This window comes from Lissotriton helveticus, chromosome 1_1 (genome assembly GCF_964261635.1).
Source record: "Lissotriton helveticus chromosome 1_1, aLisHel1.1, whole genome shotgun sequence".
NCBI classification, from domain to species: domain Eukaryota; kingdom Metazoa; phylum Chordata; class Amphibia; order Caudata; family Salamandridae; genus Lissotriton; species Lissotriton helveticus.
Genome location: NC_136057.1, coordinates 1,398,027,748 through 1,398,049,258, shown reverse-complemented (window position 1 = coordinate 1,398,049,258; position 21,511 = coordinate 1,398,027,748). Strand labels below are relative to the sequence as shown.

General features: G+C 47.0%; 1 protein-coding gene and 1 long non-coding RNA gene across 10 annotated transcripts in view; one reads left to right on the top strand and one right to left on the bottom strand.

Annotated features, from left to right (window-relative positions):
- Nucleotides 1-21,511, bottom strand: part of LOC144826009 (uncharacterized) — a 425,789-nt gene that overhangs the window by 245,231 nt on the left and 159,047 nt on the right. Inside the window, exon 2 of the long non-coding RNA XR_013609668.1 lies at nucleotides 21,022-21,133. This is a non-coding gene — a long non-coding RNA (uncharacterized LOC144826009). The remainder of the gene's footprint in view (nucleotides 1-21,021; nucleotides 21,134-21,511) is intronic.
- The window catches only part of ELAVL3 (ELAV like RNA binding protein 3), a 133,316-nt gene that overhangs the window by 106,324 nt on the left and 5,481 nt on the right, over nucleotides 1-21,511 (top strand). For 3 of the 9 annotated variants that reach the window (XM_078684192.1, XM_078684199.1, XM_078684190.1), the window contains exons 6-7: nucleotides 3,179-3,217; nucleotides 16,264-16,612. In XM_078684192.1, the coding sequence (XP_078540318.1) occupies nucleotides 3,179-3,217; nucleotides 16,264-16,612 (388 nt within the window). Of the gene's footprint in view, nucleotides 1-3,178; nucleotides 3,218-16,263; nucleotides 16,613-21,511 lie in introns of those variants that run through there. The other 6 variants (XM_078684242.1, XM_078684232.1, XM_078684223.1 and 3 more) reach the window with 4 other exon arrangements.

Sequence of the window (21,511 nt, the reverse complement as noted above, 5' to 3'; positions counted from 1 at the left end):
ACCAGCGTGCGCACCTGTCCAGCCCTGACACCAATACAGACCAGCACGAGCTCCTGTCCAGCCCTGACACCATTACAGACCAGCATGCGCTCTTGACCAGCCCTGACACCATTACAGACCAGCAGCACGCGCTCCTGTCCAGCCCTGACACCATTACAGACCAGCATGCGCTCCTGTCCAGTCCTGACACCATTACAGACCAGCATGCGCTTCTGTCCAGCCCTGACGCCATTACAGACCAGCAGGACACGCTCCTGTCCAGCCCTGACACCATTACAGACCAGCATGCGCTCCTTTCCAGCCCTGACACCATTACAGACCAGCACGCGCTCCTGTCCAGCACTGACACCATTAGAGACCAGCGTGCGCACCTGTCCAGCCCTGACACCAATACAGACCAGCATGCGCTCCTGTCCAGCCCTGACACCATTACAGACCAGCAGCACGCGCTTCTGTCCAGCCCTGACGCCACTACAGACCAGCAGCACGCGCTCCTGTCCAGCCCTGATACCATTACAGACCAGCATGCGCTCCTGTCCAGCCCTAACACCACTACAGACCAGTGTGCACTCCTGTCCAGCCCTGACACCATTACAGACCAGCATGCGCTCTTGACCAGCCCTGACACCACTACAGACCCGCGTGCACTCCTGTCCAGCCCGGACACCATTACAGACCTGCATGCGCTTCTGTCCAGTCCTGACACCATTACAGACCAGCAGCACACGCTCCTGTCCAGCCCTGACACCATTACCGACCAGCATGCGCTCCTGTCCAGCCCTGACACCATTACAGACCAGCACACGCTCCTGTCCAGCCCTGACACCACTACAGACCAGCGTGCACCCCTGTCCAGCCCTGACGCCATTACAGACCAGCAGCACGTGCTTCTGTCCAGCCCTGACACCATTACAGACCAGCATGCGCTCTTGTCCAGCACTGACACCATTACAGACCAGCGTGCGCTCCTGTCCCTCCCTGACACCATTACAGACCAGCACACGCTCCTGTTCAGCCCTGACACCACTACAGACCAGCACGTGCTCCTGTCCAGCCCTGACACCATTACAGACCAGCAGCACGCGCTTCTGTCCAGCCCTGACGCCATTACAGACCAGCAGCACGCGCTCCTGTCCAGCCCTGACGCCATTACAGACCAGCACACGCTCTTGACCAGCCCTGACACCATTACAGACCAGCATGTGCTCTTGACCAGCCCTGACACCATTACAGACCAGCACACACTCCTGTCCAGCCCTGACACCAATACAGACCAGCACGCGCTCTTGACCAGCCCTGACACCACTACATTCGAAGAGATTTGCTTTTGATAGCCGACACTAGTGCACACCGATGGGCTCGACGCAAGCACCTAACTCCCCTTCCCAACCGTAAATCGAGAGCAAAATGAAAGTCACAGTCCATAAATAATGCATGTATACACAGACCTAGGGCCCTCAGTCCATGCCCGAGGCTGTTACAGGATGAAAGAAGCTCTCCACATCCTGCATAGATGCAGAATTCCACAGTCAGCACAACACTCCTACAGCTCGAGGGATGCTCAGACTAGTCCTTACATGACCCTAGCTAGCCATGTGGTGTGAGCGCCCTTTACAAGAGAAAGAATGCTGGCATTCCCAAACTCAAGGATATAATATACCCACACACACACACTTTGACACTTTTGAAAGTGCAGACACACTCACATCCACCAACATAACCTCATGCATCGTATTTTACTTTCTTTTTTTATAAAGTCAGATATAATCTACAACATCTCTCCTCTTTGACAAACTATTGCAACTAAAATAGAGATCACACACTGCATCAGCCATAATTCCCACATCACTGCGTGGTGTGGATTTATGCCCATGGCATGCCTGCTACACAAACGTGTGTCCAAACATCTGCATCGTGTGGGGAGCGCGTGGGGTGGATATGTGTGCACCACTTACATGTGGCCTCAAGATGCATGCTTTCGGTTTTGTGACAGATTCACATGACTGAGATGCTCATGACACGGATTCATGTCTGTGGCAGGCAGATGGCCTTGATATGAGTTATATTACACGTTTTATTTGCATCTCTGCATGTGTGTGACTGAGATCTGTGCCTCCTGTGGCATGTAAGTGGCTTGGATGCATGTGGCACGGATTCATTTCTATTGCATACACATGATTTGAATGCTCGTGTGATAGATTTGTAGAATTGGAATCCACATGCCTTGAATTCAGGCAGTCTGGATACACAACTTTGATACCGGCCTGTCTACTTGAACATTGATTTGGAATTCTGTTTGTGGCATGCAGACATTTGTGGGACAGGCACACGTTTATGTTTGTGTGCTGGATACAGATTCATGCACATGGGATCAGAGCTCTGGCGTGCACATGTACTCCTACTCACTTTATCCACATGGACTCCTGTTTGTTATGCAAGCGGTCTTGATTCATGAGCACAGCATGCACACGGCCTTGACTCGTTTATGCATGCACATGGATGTCTGTGGTGTGCATGTTGATTCACATCTGTGGCAAACATGTCTATTCGTTACAGAGCATTCGGGTAAATTCATACACGTTACATCCAACTGAAACATATCCGTGACACTCCTATGGTGTTGCGTCAATTAAAAGGAAGTGTACTCCTACACAAGGCGCGTAAGAATAGTGATGTCCAGTGCACCTATGTGCCATCATATATGTGGGAGTCGCATGAGTTTACATGGATGGCTTGTGAATGAGTTCAACCCTGTACCATGAATGTTGATTTTTGTCCTTGGCAGGTCTATGTATTTGCAGGGGGCATTTCGGTGGATTCATTCACATGGCATGCATGTGAAATCAAGTATGCAGCACCTTGGTGCTTTCATGTCCTTGGCAAGGAGCTTACTGATAAACATGATACATACGTGGAATGATGTACGTGACCCCCAAGGGTAATAATGTACTTGGCGCGCCCATGGATTCACGTCCATGGCACGCAAGAGGTTTACCTCTGCACCATGAACGTGGGTTCTTGGCCATGGCCTACACTGAGTGCTTGTAAGCCAGATACAGCTGGGCACCACATGCCAGCAGTCATAGACTCTCTACCCTTGCCTCAAGCTCTCCTCCAACCACCTCTACTTGAGTTCTACTAACAGTGGGTTCCTCTCGTCTTCCTTTTCCTTCCACAGGCTGGACAATTTGTTAAACGTGGCTTACGGCGTCAAGAGGTAAATACCACCCCGGCCCACCTAGACGCTTTTTACGGACTAGAATTTAACAGTTTGGTAAACCCGTAATCCCAACAGCTATCTGAACACTGCTTCACAATCTGTTTTGACTCAGATGTGTGCACACACACTCCCCAGGCCGGTACACTGGAGAGGGGGCTGGTTGTTGAGGTGTGCTCTGTTTTCTGGCACCTTTCACACTATCCTTGCTAATCAGTACCCATTAACACACAGCACCAGTGAGTTTGGGGCAAAGGAGCATGGAAGATGGGGCTCATAGCAGCCTTGTCCATGATGATGAAGCAAAGCACTTTAATGGGGTGATTTGAATGCGTTAGAATTAAGATGGGGGCTTCGAAAGACACAGCCCGCTCCAGAAGGAAGTCATACTTTCCTGTTGGCCTATGGCCCATTGCTGTTTTGTAAAACCAAGCGGTGCTGCAGGTCATCGCTGAAGTTCACTGGTAGAGCTGGGTGCGAGTCCCACCACTAACATAGCAGGGAGTGCCGCGGATCAGGCTTGAGGTACCTATCAGAGCAGCGTGGGGTCTTCATTGATGGAGCAGAAGCACCTGGTGCAGAGCTGTTCTGATGGCTCCTGGTGGTGGAGCGCTGTATGGCTCCTGGTGGTGGAGCGCTGTATGGCTCCTGGTGGTGGAACCTGGTGGTAGAGCGCTGTATGGCTCCTGGTGGTGGAGCGCTGTATAGCTCCTGTATGGCTCCTGGTGGTGGAGCGCTGTATGGCTCCTGGTGGTGGAGCTGTGTATGGCTCCTGGTGGTGGAGCTGTGTATGGCTCCTGGTGGTGGAGCTGTGTATGGCTCCTGGGGGTGGAGCGCTGTATGGCTCCTGGTGGTGGAGCGCTGTATGGCTCCTGGTGGTGGAGCGCTGTATGGCTCCTGGTGGTGGAGCGCTGTATGGCTCCTGGTGGTGGAGCGCTGTATGGCTCCTGGTGGTGGAGCGCTGTATGGCTCCTGGTGGTGGAGCTGTGTATGGCTCCTGGTGGTGGAGCTGTGTATGGCTCCTGGTGGTGGAGCTGTGTATGGCTCCTGGTGGTGGAGCTGTGTATGGCTCCTGGGGGTGGAGCGCTGTATGGCTCCTGGTGGTGGAGCGCTGTATGGCTCCTGGTGGTGGAGCGCTGTATGGCTCCTCGTGGTGGAGCGCTGTATGGCTCCTGGTGGTGGAGCGCTGTATGGCTCCTGGTGGTGGAGCTGTGTATGGCTCCTGGTGGTGGAGCTGTGTATGGCTCCTGGTGGTGGAGCTGTGTATGGCTCCTGGTGGTGGAGCTGTGTATGGCTCCTGGTGGTGGAGCTGTGTATGGCTCCTGGTGGTGGAGCTGTGCATGGCTGCTAGTGGTGGAGCGGTTTATGGCTGCTAGTGGTGGAGCTGTGTAGGCCTTCTAGTGATGGAGCATGAAAGGGGTGCTGCAGCTCAGGATCGAAGTGAATTAGCTGAGCTGGGCATGGGTCTCAGTTCTGGAAGAAGATGGGCCTGTAGGCCAAGAATGAGGTGTGGGTCCTATTTCTGGAGCTGCAGGGGAGCAGCAGGTCAGGATTGAAGTAAATCCGCTGAGTTGTGAGTGGGTGCCAGTTCTAGACTCGTACAAGGCGCTACAGGTCAGGATTGAGGTCCATTGGCAGGGCAGTGTGGGCCCTACTTTGTTAGTCTGGCGGGCCCACAGATCAGGAGTCAAGGGCACTGGCACACCTGTGTGTGACTTCTGTTACTGCAACAGCAATTTGGCAGGGGGTGAAGATCAATAGACAGAAGGAACCTTAGCGGAGCTATGTGGGGGGATTGGGATGTATGGTGAGATCAGGGTGCTGTTTTCAGGTGACACACTTAATCACCTCCCACCACACCCCTACTTCTGTAAATTACAATCTGACTAGTACACATTCGATACACACTTCACTAAACATCCTCCAAAGGGCTGGTGGGATTACTGGTTCGTGTTGTTAAATTGTAGTCCTTCTCCTTCGTTTTCCCCCATCTTCCACTAACTCTCTTTAATTTATTTTCCTTTGACCCACATAAGGAGCATTTTCTCTCAGTTGGGTCTTTTTTTTTCAAATCTATTCTGGGATGATCGGATCCCAAGTGCAGGTCTTTCTGTGCCTCCATTACGTCTGCGCTTCTTTTCTAGTTTTAAGGTGTTGTCTCCTTACTTTGGGTTGCTTCTGTCTTGCTTTGGTGTTTGTCTCCCAGTGCCTCCTCCTTGTGTCACGGTGAAGGAGCTCATGATCGTCCCTCTCCCACCATCTGTAACCCCCAACCTTGTCTGTGGTGATTTCTAAATCTACATGTGGGCTGCAGGAGGTTCTAGGCCACTGCCTCCTTTATTTTATGTGTCTGTGAGCGCAAATTGACAATAAATACCAGTTTACGGCCTTGATTATGAGTACCCTGAAAAAACTTCTCATTATTTCTCCTCCTCAGAATTACTGTTACCAGGTCCATCAGAAATTACAGGCCACTCGTAATTACAGCCTAGGAAGGACAGGAATGCTGACTGCTTCTCATTGGGATGCAGTCCTAGATATATGTGCACCCACTTTCACATGTAGTGCCTCTTCGCATGATGGAAAAAAAGATAGAAAGGCCACATGAGGGTAGGGGTAGTGGAAGAGCCTCAGAAAAACATCAAGATAGATTGGCAAAATAAAATTCAGGAAATAAGACTCTTAATAGAATTGTGAGGGTGATGATGAAATTGTGGGATAGTGACGATTCATAGCACAGGTGATGAAAACCGTGAGCCTGATGACATAAAATTGATGATGAATTTGTGGGACTGGTGAGACCCATGTGGGACTGGTGTAAAAAAAAAAACCTGAACCTGCCGACAGAAAATCAAATGAATTAAAGGTTTAGCAAATCACCAGTCATCTTACGACAAACTGAGCAGTTATAATGAGGTGCCCTCCTAGCCAGGTTCATTTCCCCACTCCTACCCGTGTGTTTTCCCAGGATTTCTCTTACATTAAATCTTCGCCAGTGGTGGTTCGATTGGTCACTCCAGGTAGAGTTTGGCCTTCACCTTGTGCGCTCCAAAATGCAGTGACTGTCCCAGGAACCTGTGGGATAATGGCAGCAGGTGTTAGAATGCATTTTTGAAGCGGGATCTCCATAGTGGTGGGATGAATGTCAGCGGGGAACCATTAGCCATCAAGCTCTCGTCCCAAACACGAACATGTCACCGAAACGGGGCAACTACAAGTCAAAAGCAAAGGGCCAAAGGTATATCCCCACTAGGGCTGGCCGAGTGCTGCAAACATAGTTCTTTTTTAAGATGGCAACACAGAATGTAGGGTCTAGGCCTGCTTGCTCCTCCCCCACTGCAATGGTTAGCTAGGGGTTTGAGGGGCCCTGATGCACTTTCCATATTTACCCACCTCATCCAACCCCTTAGTGCCCTGACTGAGTCCCATATAAAACAGCCTAAACTTAAGATCAGCCCTTCATCAGTCTGCTTCCTGCACTTGTACACATTAAATTTGAACCTAGCTCCGCTCATTTCGTCGATCACATTTTGGTTCTTTAACAGACGCACGCAAAAATCAGAGGAGTAGAACAGCGGTATTGAGGAGGCTCATTAGCAATGACTAGCAAATAGATATTTATACAATGATAACTATTTACTGGTAGACTACAGAATGAATGTATAACTTTATCAATGGGAGTATACCACTGATTGATGGTGGGTGCTAAAGAATCAAGCTAGGATCACAAGCGGCCTAGCAATGACAACAAAGATGAAGATATGGGGCTAAAACTTGTCCATGGAGAGCAAGCACAGAGGGTAGACGTTTGGTTTTAAATAGTTCTGAAGTATAGTAGAACACTTGAGCCCAATATCTACTCCGGCCCGGGCACATTGCAATGGCATACTCCATCCACTCCCTCCAACCAGTGTCTGATTCAAGTTGAGGTAGCTCATTCCCCCTAGCCCAAAGATTTCACAGTGTGTAGTAGAGTCTACAGATAGAACTGAAATGCGGGATCATTCGTTTTGTATAAATGAATACTTCCTGATTCAAGAGGGAAGAGTGAATGGTATCTTTGATTTCTAGCCCTGTCCTGAGGTTTTCGGACTAGCTATTTTTCAATATTTCTAAGTCTTTCGGGATTATGGTAAGTGGTTTGTATTACCGAGCAACTGTCCCGACACAAAATAAAGTCTTGATTGCTGTAAAGGCTCCACAATGAAGAACATATGCTAAAATGTTCTTTGAAGAGAGCTTGTGACGGGAAACCATACAACCAACGGGATCCTGTTAGCATCAGCCAATAATTGGATTAAAGATCCGTCCCTTACTTCACCTCTCTACCCATGGCAACGAGGTGTCCGCTAGCTGTCACACAGCAATGCCACAGATTCAGCCCTAAGCCCTCATGGTGAATCAGAATTCTCTAGCAGTCACACACCACCACCAGAGACACCGCCCTGTGACCACCATGATGCAGTTGTGTCACCTAGCAGGGGCCTAGTAGGACCGCAGATGTAGCGAGGTGCCATCCAGGGTGCAGCTGTGTCACTTAGCAGTCACACAGCGGTATTACAGATGCACCCTGGTTGCTCCCACCAAGCCTGTCACAGTGAAGTCACACAGCATCAAGGCTATTCAGCCCTGTTGCTCCATAATGAAGCAGTGATCCCTAGCAGCCACACAAAATGACCACAGATGCAGGTCTGTGTCACAGTCAGTGTCATCCAGCAGCCACATAGCAATAATGACGATGCGGCCAGATGCTCTCATAATGCTGTGGATTTACCTCCCTGTCATAAAGCTGCGCCACAGATTCCTGCCTCTCCATTTTTAAATGCATTTTCTCTACATGGCAGTTTCTGTGTAGACTATCTTCCATCACTAAACAAGCCACATGGCAGCTTGTTGCTTCAGATCGAAGCCTTGTTGACTTAGTTTCAGTTTCGTATAACATTTCTAAAGCCAGTGTTGCCTGGAGGTTTTATACACCTTAAATCTTCTTTTCACCTTTCGCGGATTTAGAGCAGGCTTGTCAGTCATAACATTATAATAGCGATTCCCCCACCATGGAAGCTGAACCTTTACCTCCTGCTAGTCGTGACCCTGCGGGGTTTGAGCAGTGCCTTAGCTAAGCCGGTTTCAGACTAGTCACCCCTGTTGTCTAGCTGCTTGTGATCACTGGTGGCTGATCTGCAGGGACCTGTGTTCATCTGCTCACTCTTCCATCTTGTGCATCCTTACCGTGTAGCCCAGGCTCTTGGCCTCAGCTGATTTCTTTTGCAGACTATGGTTTTGTCTCTGTTTGCAGCAGTTCTTGCGTTTCTGTTTTCTTCTTAATTCATGACTTCTGTTCATCGCCTGGTGGTGCCCAGTTTATCTCACGTGTTTCATATCTTCCTCTTCATGCTATCGGTATTGCATAATCAGAGCACTACGTCACTTCTCTCCATTCCATCCCAAAATTTAAGGAACACAAGAACCCGCTCTTGTTTATACTCACCAAGAGGAAAAAGGTTTTGCCTTTGTAATAATGACCTTCCAAATGATCTGCCTGTTTTCCCTATCAAGTTCTGCATTTTCGCTCCTTGCCGCCCGAACCTGTTGCGGTCAGAAACCTCTCCATGAGAAATGATTTCCTTCTTCAAGCCAAACTAGTGCTCAAAATTTATGTTGGGCCTTCTGATGGTCTGGCACTGCTAAGTAGGACAGGAAAACATTGTTCCTTACCTTTTTTAGAGCCAACTCTAATTTTATATTGCTTTGAGGGCACCGCTTTGATGAGGTGGAATGTTAACATCTCTATTTTAAAATGTCTGCCGATATATACAGTGACTGACTAGAACATAGGGTGTGCAGAATTCCATATTTGGGAAAGTAGTGTTTCAGTGTTCTGAAAACTACAAAGACTTTGCATTATGTAGCTCGGTAATCCTCCAAGAAGTCAGCCACATTCAACTGACGATGCACTGCCTTGCCTCAAGTGTGAATACATTCATCCCTGCCCTTGGGCCACTGATCTCTTTGGGAATTCATGCGGATGCTTCTCTTGGCGTAATTGCTGGTCTCATCTCATAGTGTTGTAGGTGACCCGACAACTAGGCATTGGTCCTCCCAGTAACTGTTATGCCTAACCTGTCATAGGCGGTACAAAAGGGGGTGGTGATGGACGGAGCATCTGAATCAATCCTAAACACTCACACCCAGTCAAAAGATCTGGGTTTAATCCATCACCGTTCTTTAGCCCACTCAACCACCCCAGTTCAGACATGGCTATATGTAAATCAGTCTGACCCTGTGCCTCATGGGAACAGTCTAGCCCGAACTGCCAAGCCATATCTTCCCTGGACCGGAAACAAGCTTCCGAGGACCGGTTTCTGGCATTCCAGCCGTCTTCAGCCCGGCTTGCTTGAATCCAGTGGCAAAGTGAGCAAGGGACTCACGTCTGAGCATACCCTGCCACACTTATGGTGGCCAAAAGCAGTACAAAAGGGGGTGGTGATGGACGGAGCATCTGAATCAATCAAACACTCACACCCAGTCAAAAGATCTGGGTTTAATCCATCACCGCCATTAGTGTGGCAGGGTATGCTCAGACGTGAGTCCCTTGCTCACTTTGCCACTGGATTCAAGCAAGCCGGGCTGAAGACGGCTGGAATGCCAGAAACCGGTCCTCGGAAGCTGTTTCCGGTCCAGGGAAGACATGGCTTGGCAGTTCGGGCTGCACTGTTCCCATGAGGCACAGGGTCAGACTGATTTGCAAATAGCCATGTCTGAACTGGGGTGGCAGAGAGGGCTAAAGAACGGTGATGGATTAAACCCAGATCTTTTGACTGGGTGTGAGTGTTTGATTGATTCGGATGCTCCGTCCATCACCACCCCCTTTTGTACAGCTGTTGGCCGCCATAAGTGTGGCAGGGTATGCTCAGACGTGAGTCCCTTGCTCACTTTGCCACTGGATTCAAGCAAGCCGGGCTGAAGACGGCTGGAATGCCAGAAACCGGTCCTCGGAAGCTTGTTTCCGGTCCAGGGAAGACATGGCTTGGCAGTTCGGGCTGGACTGTTCCCATGAGTCACAGGGTCAGACTGATTTGCATATAGCCATTTCTGAACTGGGGTGGCAGAGTGGGCTAAAGAACGGTGATGGATTAAACCCAGATCTTTTGACTGGGTGTGAGTGTTTAGGATTGATTCAGATGCTCCGTCCATCACCACCCCCCTTTTGTACCGCTTTTGGCCGCCATAAGTGTGGCAGGGTATGCTCAGACGTGAGTCCCTTGCTCACTTTGCCACTGGATTCAAGCAAGCCGGGCTGAAGACGGCTGGAATGCCAGAAACCGGTCCTCGGAAGCTTGTTTCCGGTCCAGGGAAGACATGGCTTGGCAGTTCGGGCTGGACTGTTCCCATGAGTCACAGGGTCAGACTGATTTGCATATAGCCATTTCTGAACTGGGGTGGCAGAGTGGGCTAAAGAACGGTGATGGATTAAACCCAGATCTTTTGACTGGGTGTGAGTGTTTAGGATTGATTCAGATGCTCCGTCCATCACCACCCCCCTTTTGTACCGCTTTTGGCCGCCATAAGTGTGGCAGGGTATGCTCAGACGTGAGTCCCTTGCTCACTTTGCCACTGGATTCAAGCAAGCCGGGCTGAAGACGGCTGGAATGCCAGAAACCGGTCCTCGGAAGCTTGTTTCCGGTCCAGGGAAGACATGGCTTGGCAGTTCGGGCTGGACTGTTCCCATGAGGCACAGGGTCAGACTGATTTGCATATAGCCATGTCTGAACTGGGGTGGCAGAGTGGGCTAAAGAACGGTGATGGATTAAACACAGATCTTTTGACTGGGTGTGAGTGTTTAGGATTGATTCAGATGCTCCGTCCATTACCACCCCCTTTTGTACCGCTTTTGGCCGCCATAAGTGTGGCAGGGTATGCTCAGACGTGAGTCCCTTGCTCACTTTGCCACTGGATTCAAGCAAGCCGGGCTGAAGACGGCTGGAATGCCAGAAACCGGTCCTCGGAAGCTTGTTTCCGGTCCAGGGAAGATATGGCTTGGCAGTTCGGGCTGGACTGTTCCCATGAGGCACAGGGTCAGACTGATTTGCATATAGCCATGTCTGAACTGGGGTGGCAGAGTGGGCTAAAGAACGGTGATGGATTAAACCCAGATCTTTTGACTGGGTGTGAGTGTTTAGGATTGATTCAGATGCTCCGTCCATCACCACCCCCCTTTTGTACCGCTTTTGGCCGCCATAAGTGTGGCAGGGTATGCTCAGACGTGAGTCCCTTGCTCACTTTGCCACTGGATTCAAGCAAGCCGGGCTGGAGACGGCTGGAATGCCAGAAACCGGTCCTCGGAAGCTTGTTTCCGGTCCAGGGAAGACATGGCTTGGCAGTTCGGGCTGGACTGTTCCCATGAGGCACAGGGTCAGACTGATTTGCATATAGCCATGTCTGAACTGGGGTGGCAGAGTGGGCTAAAGAACGGTGATGGATTAAACCCAGATCTTTTGACTGGGTGTGAGTGTTTAGGATTGATTCAGATGCTCCGTCCATTACCACCCACTTTTGTACCGCTTTTGGCCGCCATAAGTGTGGCAGGGTATACTCAGACGTGAGTCCCTTGCTCACTTTGCCACTGGATTCAAGCAAGCAGGGCTGAAGACGGCTGGAATGCCAGAAACCGGTCCTCGGAAGCTTGTTTTCGGTCCAGGGAAGACATGGCTTGGCAGTTCGGGCTGGACTGTTCCCATGAGGCACTGGGTCAGACTGATTTGCATATAGCCATGTCTGAACTGGGGTGGCAGAGTGGGCTAAAGAACGGTGATGGATTAAACCCAGATCTTTTGACTGGGTGTGAGTGTTTAGGAGTGATTCAGATGCTCCGTCCATTACCACCCCCTTTTGAACCGCTTTTGGCCGCCATAAGTGTGGCAGGGTATGCTCAGACGTGTGTCCCTTGCTCACTTTGCCACTGGATTCAAGCAAGCCGGGCTGAAGACGGCTGGAATGCCAGAAACCGGTCCTCGGAAGCTTGTTTCCGGTCCAGGGAAGATATGGCTTGGCAGTTCGGGCTGGACTGTTCCCATGAGGCACAGGGTCAGACTGATTTGCATATAGCCATGTCTGAACTGGGGTGGCAGAGTGGGCTAAAGAACGGTGATGGATTAAACACAGATCTTTTGACTGGGTGTGAGTGTTTAGGATTGATTCAGATGCTCCGTCCATTACCACCCCCTTTTGTACCGCTTTTGGCCGCCATAAGTGTGGCAGGGTATGCTCAGACGTGAGTCCCTTGCTCACTTTGCCACTGGATTCAAGCAAGCCGGGCTGAAGACGGCTGGAATGCCAGAAACCGGTCCTCGGAAGCTTGTTTCCGGTCCAGGGAAGACATGGCTTGGCAGTTCGGGCTGGACTGTTCCCATGAGGCACAGGGTCAGACTGATTTGCATATAGCCATGTCTGAACTGGGGTGGCAGAGTGGGCTAAAGAACGGTGATGGATTAAATCCAGATCTTTTGACTGGGTGTGAGTGTTTAGGATTGATTCAGATGCTCCGTCCATCACCACCCCCCTTTTGTACCGCTTTTGGCCGCCATAAGTGTGGCAGGGTATGCTCAGACGTGAGTCCCTTGCTCACTTTGCCACTGGATTCAAGCAAGCCGGGCTGGAGACGGCTGGAATGCCAGAAACCGGTCCTCGGAAGCTTGTTTCCGGTCCAGGGAAGACATGGCTTGGCAGTTCGGGCTGGACTGTTCCCATGAGGCACAGGGTCAGACTGATTTGCATATAGCCATGTCTGAACTGGGGTGGCAGAGTGGGCTAAAGAACGGTGATGGATTAAACCCAGATCTTTTGACTGGGTGTGAGTGTTTAGGATTGATTCAGATGCTCCGTCCATTACCACCCCCTTTTGTACCGCTTTTGGCCGCCATAAGTGTGGCAGGGTATACTCAGACGTGAGTCCCTTGCTCACTTTGCCACTGGATTCAAGCAAGCAGGGCTGAAGACGGCTGGAATGCCAGAAACCGGTCCTCGGAAGCTTGTTTTCGGTCCAGGGAAGACATGGCTTGGTAGTTCGGGCTGGACTGTTCCCATGAGGCACTGGGTCAGACTGATTTGCATATAGCCATGTCTGAACTGGGGTGGCAGAGTGGGCTAAAGAACGGTGATGGATTAAACCCAGATCTTTTGACTGGGTGTGAGTGTTTAGGAGTGATTCAGATGCTCCGTCCATTACCACCCCCTTTTGAACCGCTTTTGGCCGCCATAAGTGTGGCAGGGTATGCTCAGACGTGTGTCCCTTGCTCACTTTGCCACTGGATTCAAGCAAGCCGGGCTGAAGACGGCTGGAATGCCAGAAACCGGTCCTCGGAAGCTTGTTTCCGGTCCAGGGAAGATATGGCTTGGCAGTTCGGGCTGGACTGTTCCCATGAGGCACAGGGTCAGACTGATTTGCATATAGCCATGTCTGAACTGGGGTGGCAGAGTGGGCTAAAGAACGTGATGGATTAAACTCAGATCTTTTGACTGGGTGTGAGCGTTTAGGATTGATTCAGGTGCTCCGTCCATTACCACCCCCTTTTGTAACCTGTCATAGGCATCATTCAATTCCAAGAAGTTGGAACCGTGCTAGTGCGGTAGCCTCGGATTGTAGCGGAACGGCCACATATTCCTCTCGAAACAGATCTCCCTCCTGTTTACTCTCTTCTTCACATGTCGGTGGAAAGGGTAACTGCCATTCTCCCGTTCCCATATCTTTCCTAGCTTGTATCTAACAGTCTTTGTAAGTGCTTTGTTGAGCAGCTACAAGTCTGCCAAACGTGGTAGCTTTCTTTAAAGAAATCAGATGATCAAATGATCTAATCGCTGGAGAATCAAGAGTTAGATATGCTTGGATGCTATGAGCCTAGGCTTTTTTTGTGGATTCTATCGAGCGCTTTATGATGAGGCTGCACTGCTATTGTCTGACAAAACTTTAAATTGATCAAACCTTGCCTGGGCTATCTTGATAGTTTAGCATATCATGGCTGGTTCTCAGCTGTGACCTGTCTTGCACACACATTTGGTGCTTTTCTCAGTTGCAACTCCAAGTCCTTTTTTCTACTTCAATGATGGTGCTTAGTAGTTATACTTCAACAAGGAGGTGCTTTTGCCTGGACGTCATCTGCTCAGATGTTTCTGGATGGAGGGTTGAGATACTCACATCTGACTGGGACAGCTTGAGATCTGTGGGCTACACCCAACTGACACTGGAAAGCTTGAGATATCTGAACTGGGACCCACTTGAGATATTTGAAGCACATCTCACATCGGACATGGAACGGCTAGAAATCGGTGAATGAGACGGCAGAGATATCTGGACAGCTTGTGAATACCGTGCAATTTGAGGAACTAATGAGCTGCTCACACTGGCAACTTCAGATCTCTGGTTTGCTGCAACAATCAATCGCTCAGCAGTAACACGGCCCCCTGTTTATGGCAGAAAACTTCCTTTGATGAAGCTGCCAAGTGTTCCCCAGTCATGTATGACACCTTTAACCAGTCCTAGCTAGCCAATCAACAACCCTTTGTATTCCAGGGCATAAATACTTCTATTGTGAAACTGGAAACTACCCATCCCAGCATGCAAAGTCTGTGTGTGTGTGTGTGTCCATGCGTGTGAACTGTTGGGAACTACCAAGAAGTACTACAGCTGAAAAGTCAACCTCTCTTTACATTGTTAGCATAATCCACTGCCGGACTCCTGACAGGAACACAGTTAACCCAGACCAACCTTAACGCAGGATTCAGTCCCCTATTAATGTAGAGGTACTTTCAGAGGACTTTGTATAGGGAGGATACAATATCATACGGTCACGCGTGTACACAGATTGTAAATTTGTAGAACTGTATGAGGCTGGTTGTATTGATACCCCCATAGTGCACAGTGCGTTAGAAGCACTCCGTTTCTGAATATTGTCTGTGTCATAACAGACCACACAAACATAGCAAACACCAGCAATATGCAGGGCACCGCTTGTAACGGGGGCCAGCAGTGGGGTACAAATATTGACATCTGGGATCAATAAGATTGGGGTCAGTATCACAGGGAGTCACTGGTGAACTCCTTTAGAAACTAAGCACCTCCTGAGATGTTCGCTAGTACAGGAGATCTGTAATGTACTGGTACCGATACTTGAAAAGATTGAAAAAAGATCTGCCCTAAATAGCAATACTACTTGGGTCACCACACGGTTTGAGACTAAGATAAACATTCCCTAAAATCACAAATTGCATTAGTGTGAGGAGTGGTCCGACTTGCACATCACTGTAACACAACAAAGATAGCTTGCAAAATAGTCTAGTAAACAAACATTACTATGGATGAAGACACTGCATCTCATAATGGGTAAACTATGACTCGGCAGCCAATAAGAATGAAGAACTATGGTATGAAATACCTTTGTCTTGGGCATAAAAGCGTTCCTTTCAAAGCTGATGTAGCGAGGACCATTTTCTCAGCTAAAGAAGTGAAAATAAAACCTGCTCATAAAAGACACATAGCACTCACTGGAAATTACAACTCCACTAATATAAAACAAAGTATTGTCTGTTTCAAGGTACATTCACTGACAGTCCCACATAGGCACTCCCACTCCACAAATGAATGACCATTGGGAAACAGGAGGAAAACAATACTGTGCTCATGAAGATAAAAACACACAGAAGTAGAGGTGCTGTCTTTTATATTGCCTTTATAGGAAAAGAGTTTCCAAAGCATTTCTTTTTAAGGGAACACAGATACACATTGGTTTCTCTGAACACACAACCATTCCTTTTCAACTGAGCACCAGAATGAAAAGGGACCGGAATCTTGACATGCAATCAAGTAATACGGTTAATTAATTTTCCGACTATTTGCAAATGCTTACAGTTTATTAAGAAAACAGATGGAATATCATGGAGGGCGGGAACCATTCAGGTGTGGGAGAGTGTAGTGTCTCAGGTATGGGGACTCCTAGTTCTGTTTGATTTTCAAGTTTCCAAGTTGTTGAATTTCAGCATCACATCCAAAGTAGTCCTCTCTCCTTGATCACCAGGTTCTCGCCCATCACAATCGACAGCATGACCAGCCTGGCCGGTGTCAACCTGACGGGGGCATCCACAGCTGGCTGGTGTATCTTCGTCTACAACCTATCACCCGAGGCCGACGAGAGCGTCCTGTGGCAGCTGTTCGGGCCCTTTGGTGCCGTCACCAACGTCAAGGTCATCCGCGACTTCACCACCAACAAGTGCAAAGGCTTTGGTTTCGTCACTATGACCAACTACGATGAGGCCGCCATGGCTATCGCTAGCCTGAATGGCTACCGGCTGGGCGACCGGGTCCTGCAGGTGTCATTCAAGACCAGTAAGCAGCATAAGGCATGAGAGAAAACTCGCAAGAGGGCGGGGGGAGGGCTAAAATGAAAGCCTGGTGGGGAGGGCTGAGAAACAAAGGAAAAACATGTGGACAGTCCCTTACTATTGTTTTTATTATTGCATAACTCACAGTTCCAGAAAATGTATGCATAAGGCCTGGCCAAAAAGGAGCAAAATGATCAATTAACATTGAAACACACTTTTTTTTTCTTTCTCTATAGCAGTGTTAAGGTAATGCTTTCCGAGAAATCTATTTATCTTTATGTACATGTGCCTATATTTATCATTCAGGCCAAACCTTTTCCTAAGGAGCAAATAAGTTATATTCTGTGGCACACAGAGCACCTGATGTGAAAATCTGCCTCAGTGGGACTCACAAAAGCTTTTTAAAATGAGCTGTTCTGGTATTTTTCCCCTTTTCACAAAGAATATTTTCCCTTAGCTCCATTTTCAGCCTGGTTTATATGTGCAACATAGCACTCGGGGAGGTGGCGCGCCGAAGCCAACTAAGAAGCATTTTGTAAGTGGGTACGTTGGAGCATCACAATTTCTTTTTGGCTCCAGTTCTCACAATGATGCAAAACATAGAGACATTGTGGGGAGCTTTGTTGTTAACACATAAACAGGATTATATATTTATACATCAGAGTGGCAAAAATATATAAACATTTTGTAAACTATGAGACACTCGCCTTTTCAGGTTGAGGAGGGAAAAACAAATGAAATTCCCTGCCAACAATCTTCACAAATGTATTTTCTTTGGCCAGGTTGGCAACAGCCTATTGTTGAAGAAGTACAAGGACTTAAAATATGTAACTTTTCAAATTTAAAAACTAGGAGGGTAAAGGAGGGATGGGCGGGTTCTACCTTTGAGATTCAGTGTGTAGAGCCCAACATGAGCAGATCATGTCTCTGTGGACCTTCACTTTCAGAGGATTTCTCAGGCTGATGAGAAAGTTATGCACGTTTTTTAAGAAAACACATGAAGGAAAGAGTGGGGGCGTCTTTCGTGCCTCTTCTTCTTAAAGGTGAACAAGTAGGAACTTAAATCGTCCTCAGCTATATTGTCTGTCTTTTTATATATAAGAATAGAGCTACACTCCTGGAAAACGGACTACCTTTTTTGGATTGTGGTCTTGAAAGGTGGTTAAAAATGTGCAATCGTAATATCCAAACTGAAAATAAGGATTTCTGTGTGTGGGGTAAGCACCAGTTGGCAATGAGAGCCCTGTTCCCCAGGAGTTCAGGATGGCAGTCCTAACTGGTTTGTGCTTCTGTCCAGTTTCAGCAATCAAAAACCAAAGGCCATACGAACCTAGCATGATGCTGTATGGGAGCTTGCCAACAAACCGGTCAGCTGGATAAAAAAAACGTCAGGAGCAATAAAAAACAAATCACTGCAGAGGATAAGGGTCCAGTGAATCTGATTTGAAAAAGAAAAGATTATTTCAGTTTAGGAAAATGTATTCCGCAATAAGCCCTTCTCTGTACAGAAGAGAGTAGTCAGAGACCCTCTGCTCACATTAATAATAATTTTTTAAAAAGCATCATAGTCCATGTTCAGAAAGTGCCCAGCAAGCTAGCATGTGGGTAGGGGCTTAATTATAATGAATGCACTGCACAAAAGTGCACCCCTATTCCTTTTGCGTATGGAGTAACTGCAGTATGTATAAGGAATGGTGGAGGTAGGTGAATCCCCAGAGTCAAATTTATCTTTTATAATGTAAATATTGGGAGAAAATCTATTTCCATCATTCCGTGTTTGTTACACGTGTTTACGGTGCACAGAAATGCATGGAACCTACGCATTTGTACGATTTTTTTGCCTTGTACAAAACTTCCATCCACCATCCTAAACCATGAGACAATTCTTAACAAATTTGGAGAGCATCTATTATGCTTACACAAGTAAGGACTCTTTGAACGTGTCAAGTAACTTTCAATGTCTCACAATAAGACTACTAAAGCACCAGGATCTATCAGATTATTGGTGAAATTTGACACCTAAGTGGTCTTTAAATCCAACCTCCTTAAAACACTATTCCAACCCACCAATATTATGGCTCTTGAGTAGGGGAACCACAAGAACGAGGCACCTGGGTGTAACAGCTTGGATCCAATTTCCAGCCATCAAGAGCTCCAATAAGAATGATAGCACCGTACTGGTAAAAACAAAATGCCACACTTGTCTTGTTTTGGGCATATCTAACAATGGCATCCATTTGCAGTGTCAATACTAAATCTTGTGAAGAAGGGAAACTGGACTCCAATGGACTTGAGCTGACTTGGCACATTCACGTTTGTGAATGTGCCAGTCTGCTCCTCGGAGAGTCTATTAGAAAACTATGATGATAGGAGACTCCAGCGGCCAAAATCCCAGACTCCTCACTTTGTCTATCAGCAACATGCTCTTCTTCGTGCTGATTATATCATCTCTCGTATGTCATCTGTATGACAGACAAAATACTATACTTCATGGGTGGCAGCTTACACAATAACTAAGACGGGAGACATGTTACGCAAGCCAGTGGGTGTGCACGTCACCGCAAAAGGCCATCATGGTAGTGTATCCCAGTTGACATGCTATAAGCTATATATGGTCTGCACAGCAACATTGGTGAGCATGTCAACTGTAGAACGCTAACCAAAATGCTTGACTAACTGAACTGCCAGAGTTGGCGTTGTCCATTGCCACCCAGAGGAAAAAGTTAACTATGGAATCCAAACCAAGAGGGCTGCCCTCGGGGACGGGCAGATAGTGTTTGTGGTCAGTGACACAATTTACCTTGCAACAAGGTGTAAGGAATTTTACTGCTGACATTTTGCAAAACTTGAGAAGACAGAGTGTTCAGGGGTCACAGCACTACAGATCACAGTAAGATTACCACAGCTCTAAGGACTGGAACAGCCATGTCTAAAATGGAAAATGCATACCCTGAGCGAAACACACAGTCACATGGCAATGAGAGCAAATGTAACAGTATGCTGCCCAAGGCGCACAGACATACCAATAGAGGTCTCCAAAATAAAATGTGGAGATCAGATCTAGTGAAATCCATTTAAAATTATTCTACCCACTTGCATGACAGCAACAGAGTGCTTAAAACCTACTATTGCACCCGCCTCCAAAAGGGTTTTCATATTGTAAGATTAAGAAAGGTGTAGAGATTGTTTTTACATGAGAATAAATGAGGCGACAAGCAGATTCCTCTTTAGATCTGCAATTCTTACTTTCGTACAACACAGAACTTTGCCAAAGAGGGTCTACTCTTTGATGTGAAATCAAAAAAAATTACAAAAAAAGAGCCTGAACAAAAAAAATCTATTTTTATAAAAAAGGAAAATGACCTTGTTGAGAATTTTTACTCGATTCTTGAACTTGACAAAAAAAGTAGAAGAAAATATTCTGGCCGGATGAGTCACTTTGCAGTTGAAAAGATCAAAGGATGTTTTTTCCCCCCTCGTGTATGCATATTTTTAATTTGTCAAAAGTATTTTTAAGGATTATAACAAACTACTAACAAATTAAGGATATATCCGGGATCGTTTGTTCCAATCTCCCCGATTTCTTTCTCCGGAATGTGTTTTTTCCCCCCAGATTTTTCTTTCTTACAAAACAAAATCAAAGTAACTTTTAGATTAATTGCATTTTTCTTTGGAGAGCAAAAAGATCAAAATATGTTTTCATATGGATTAATAGGTTTACTTATCAAACCCTAAAAATAAATCAAATTGTAATGACGGCAAATAAGAAAGGAAAGAGGACAAGAAAAAATAACATTACAATATAGTTTAATTTGAAAAGTCAGTTGCAGGTGCTAGACGAGGCGGATCAGTTCCAAACGGGGACCTGGACAGATGAAACCTGGTATGGAGATGCTTGCACTGATCTTCTATCAAATGGGCAAAACGGTTTTGTTTTAATGCCAAGAAACGTAAAGTTTTTAAACCATTTACTGCTGTACTGTACGTTTCTGTGGAAATTACTTTTTTAAATACCCCAAAACGACAAAGGCAGAGCACTCAACATCTTCGTGTTTCCTAAGTTTACAAAACTGACAAAATGGAGAGGAGGGGACATATGGGTCAGAAAGAGAAAAGTTTTAAAAAAGAACTCAAAGGAAGGATCAATTCTACATCAAATCAAAAGTGCTGCCATTTTTAAAGAAGGACAACTGGGGTGTGTGCAATATTCCTCAAAAGACCTGGGTGGAAAAGATCGCTCCATAGTATCTAAAAATGAAAAGCAAATCAGTTGGAAAAAAATAGGAAAAACTAAATCTAATAAGAATAAACAAATCCTCAAAACATGCAAACATTTTGTGAAATGGATAGAAGTGATAGGATATGCAGAGCAAATAAATGTAGGTTTACTTTTTGCTTAGCTCTAATGAGGATCGGAGAAAGGTTAAACCTACCTTTGTATATAAAGCAAACACTTTATGGAGGACACTGCTTTTAGTTTTCAACTTGTTGACATCAAACGAAATTCCCATCCGCTAAAAATGTCCTATTTGCACACTGTAACAGCTGTGAATTAAGGGTGAACATGATAATTAATCATCATCTTGCGTCTAAAACGCATGGTGGAGTGAAAAAAACGTTCAGTAGAATTATGATAATACCCCTTTAATAGCAATGTCCCCAAAAGCATTGTTTGTCATAACTTAATATCTGTTCCAATCGCTGAAGCACTTTTTATAAGATCTAGTTTTATACAAGATATTTTTATAAATCCTAAACCCTCATATACAAATGTGAGTCTCGCAAATCTCTTGGGAAAATACGTATTGAGAGATATTGGCCCAAATTTCAAACCCGCCTAACTTGGTGGTATATATGTAAGTGGGAAATTTAAATTCTGTGGCACAAGTTGACCATTGGCTTCAAGTGCAGTACCTAAAGGCG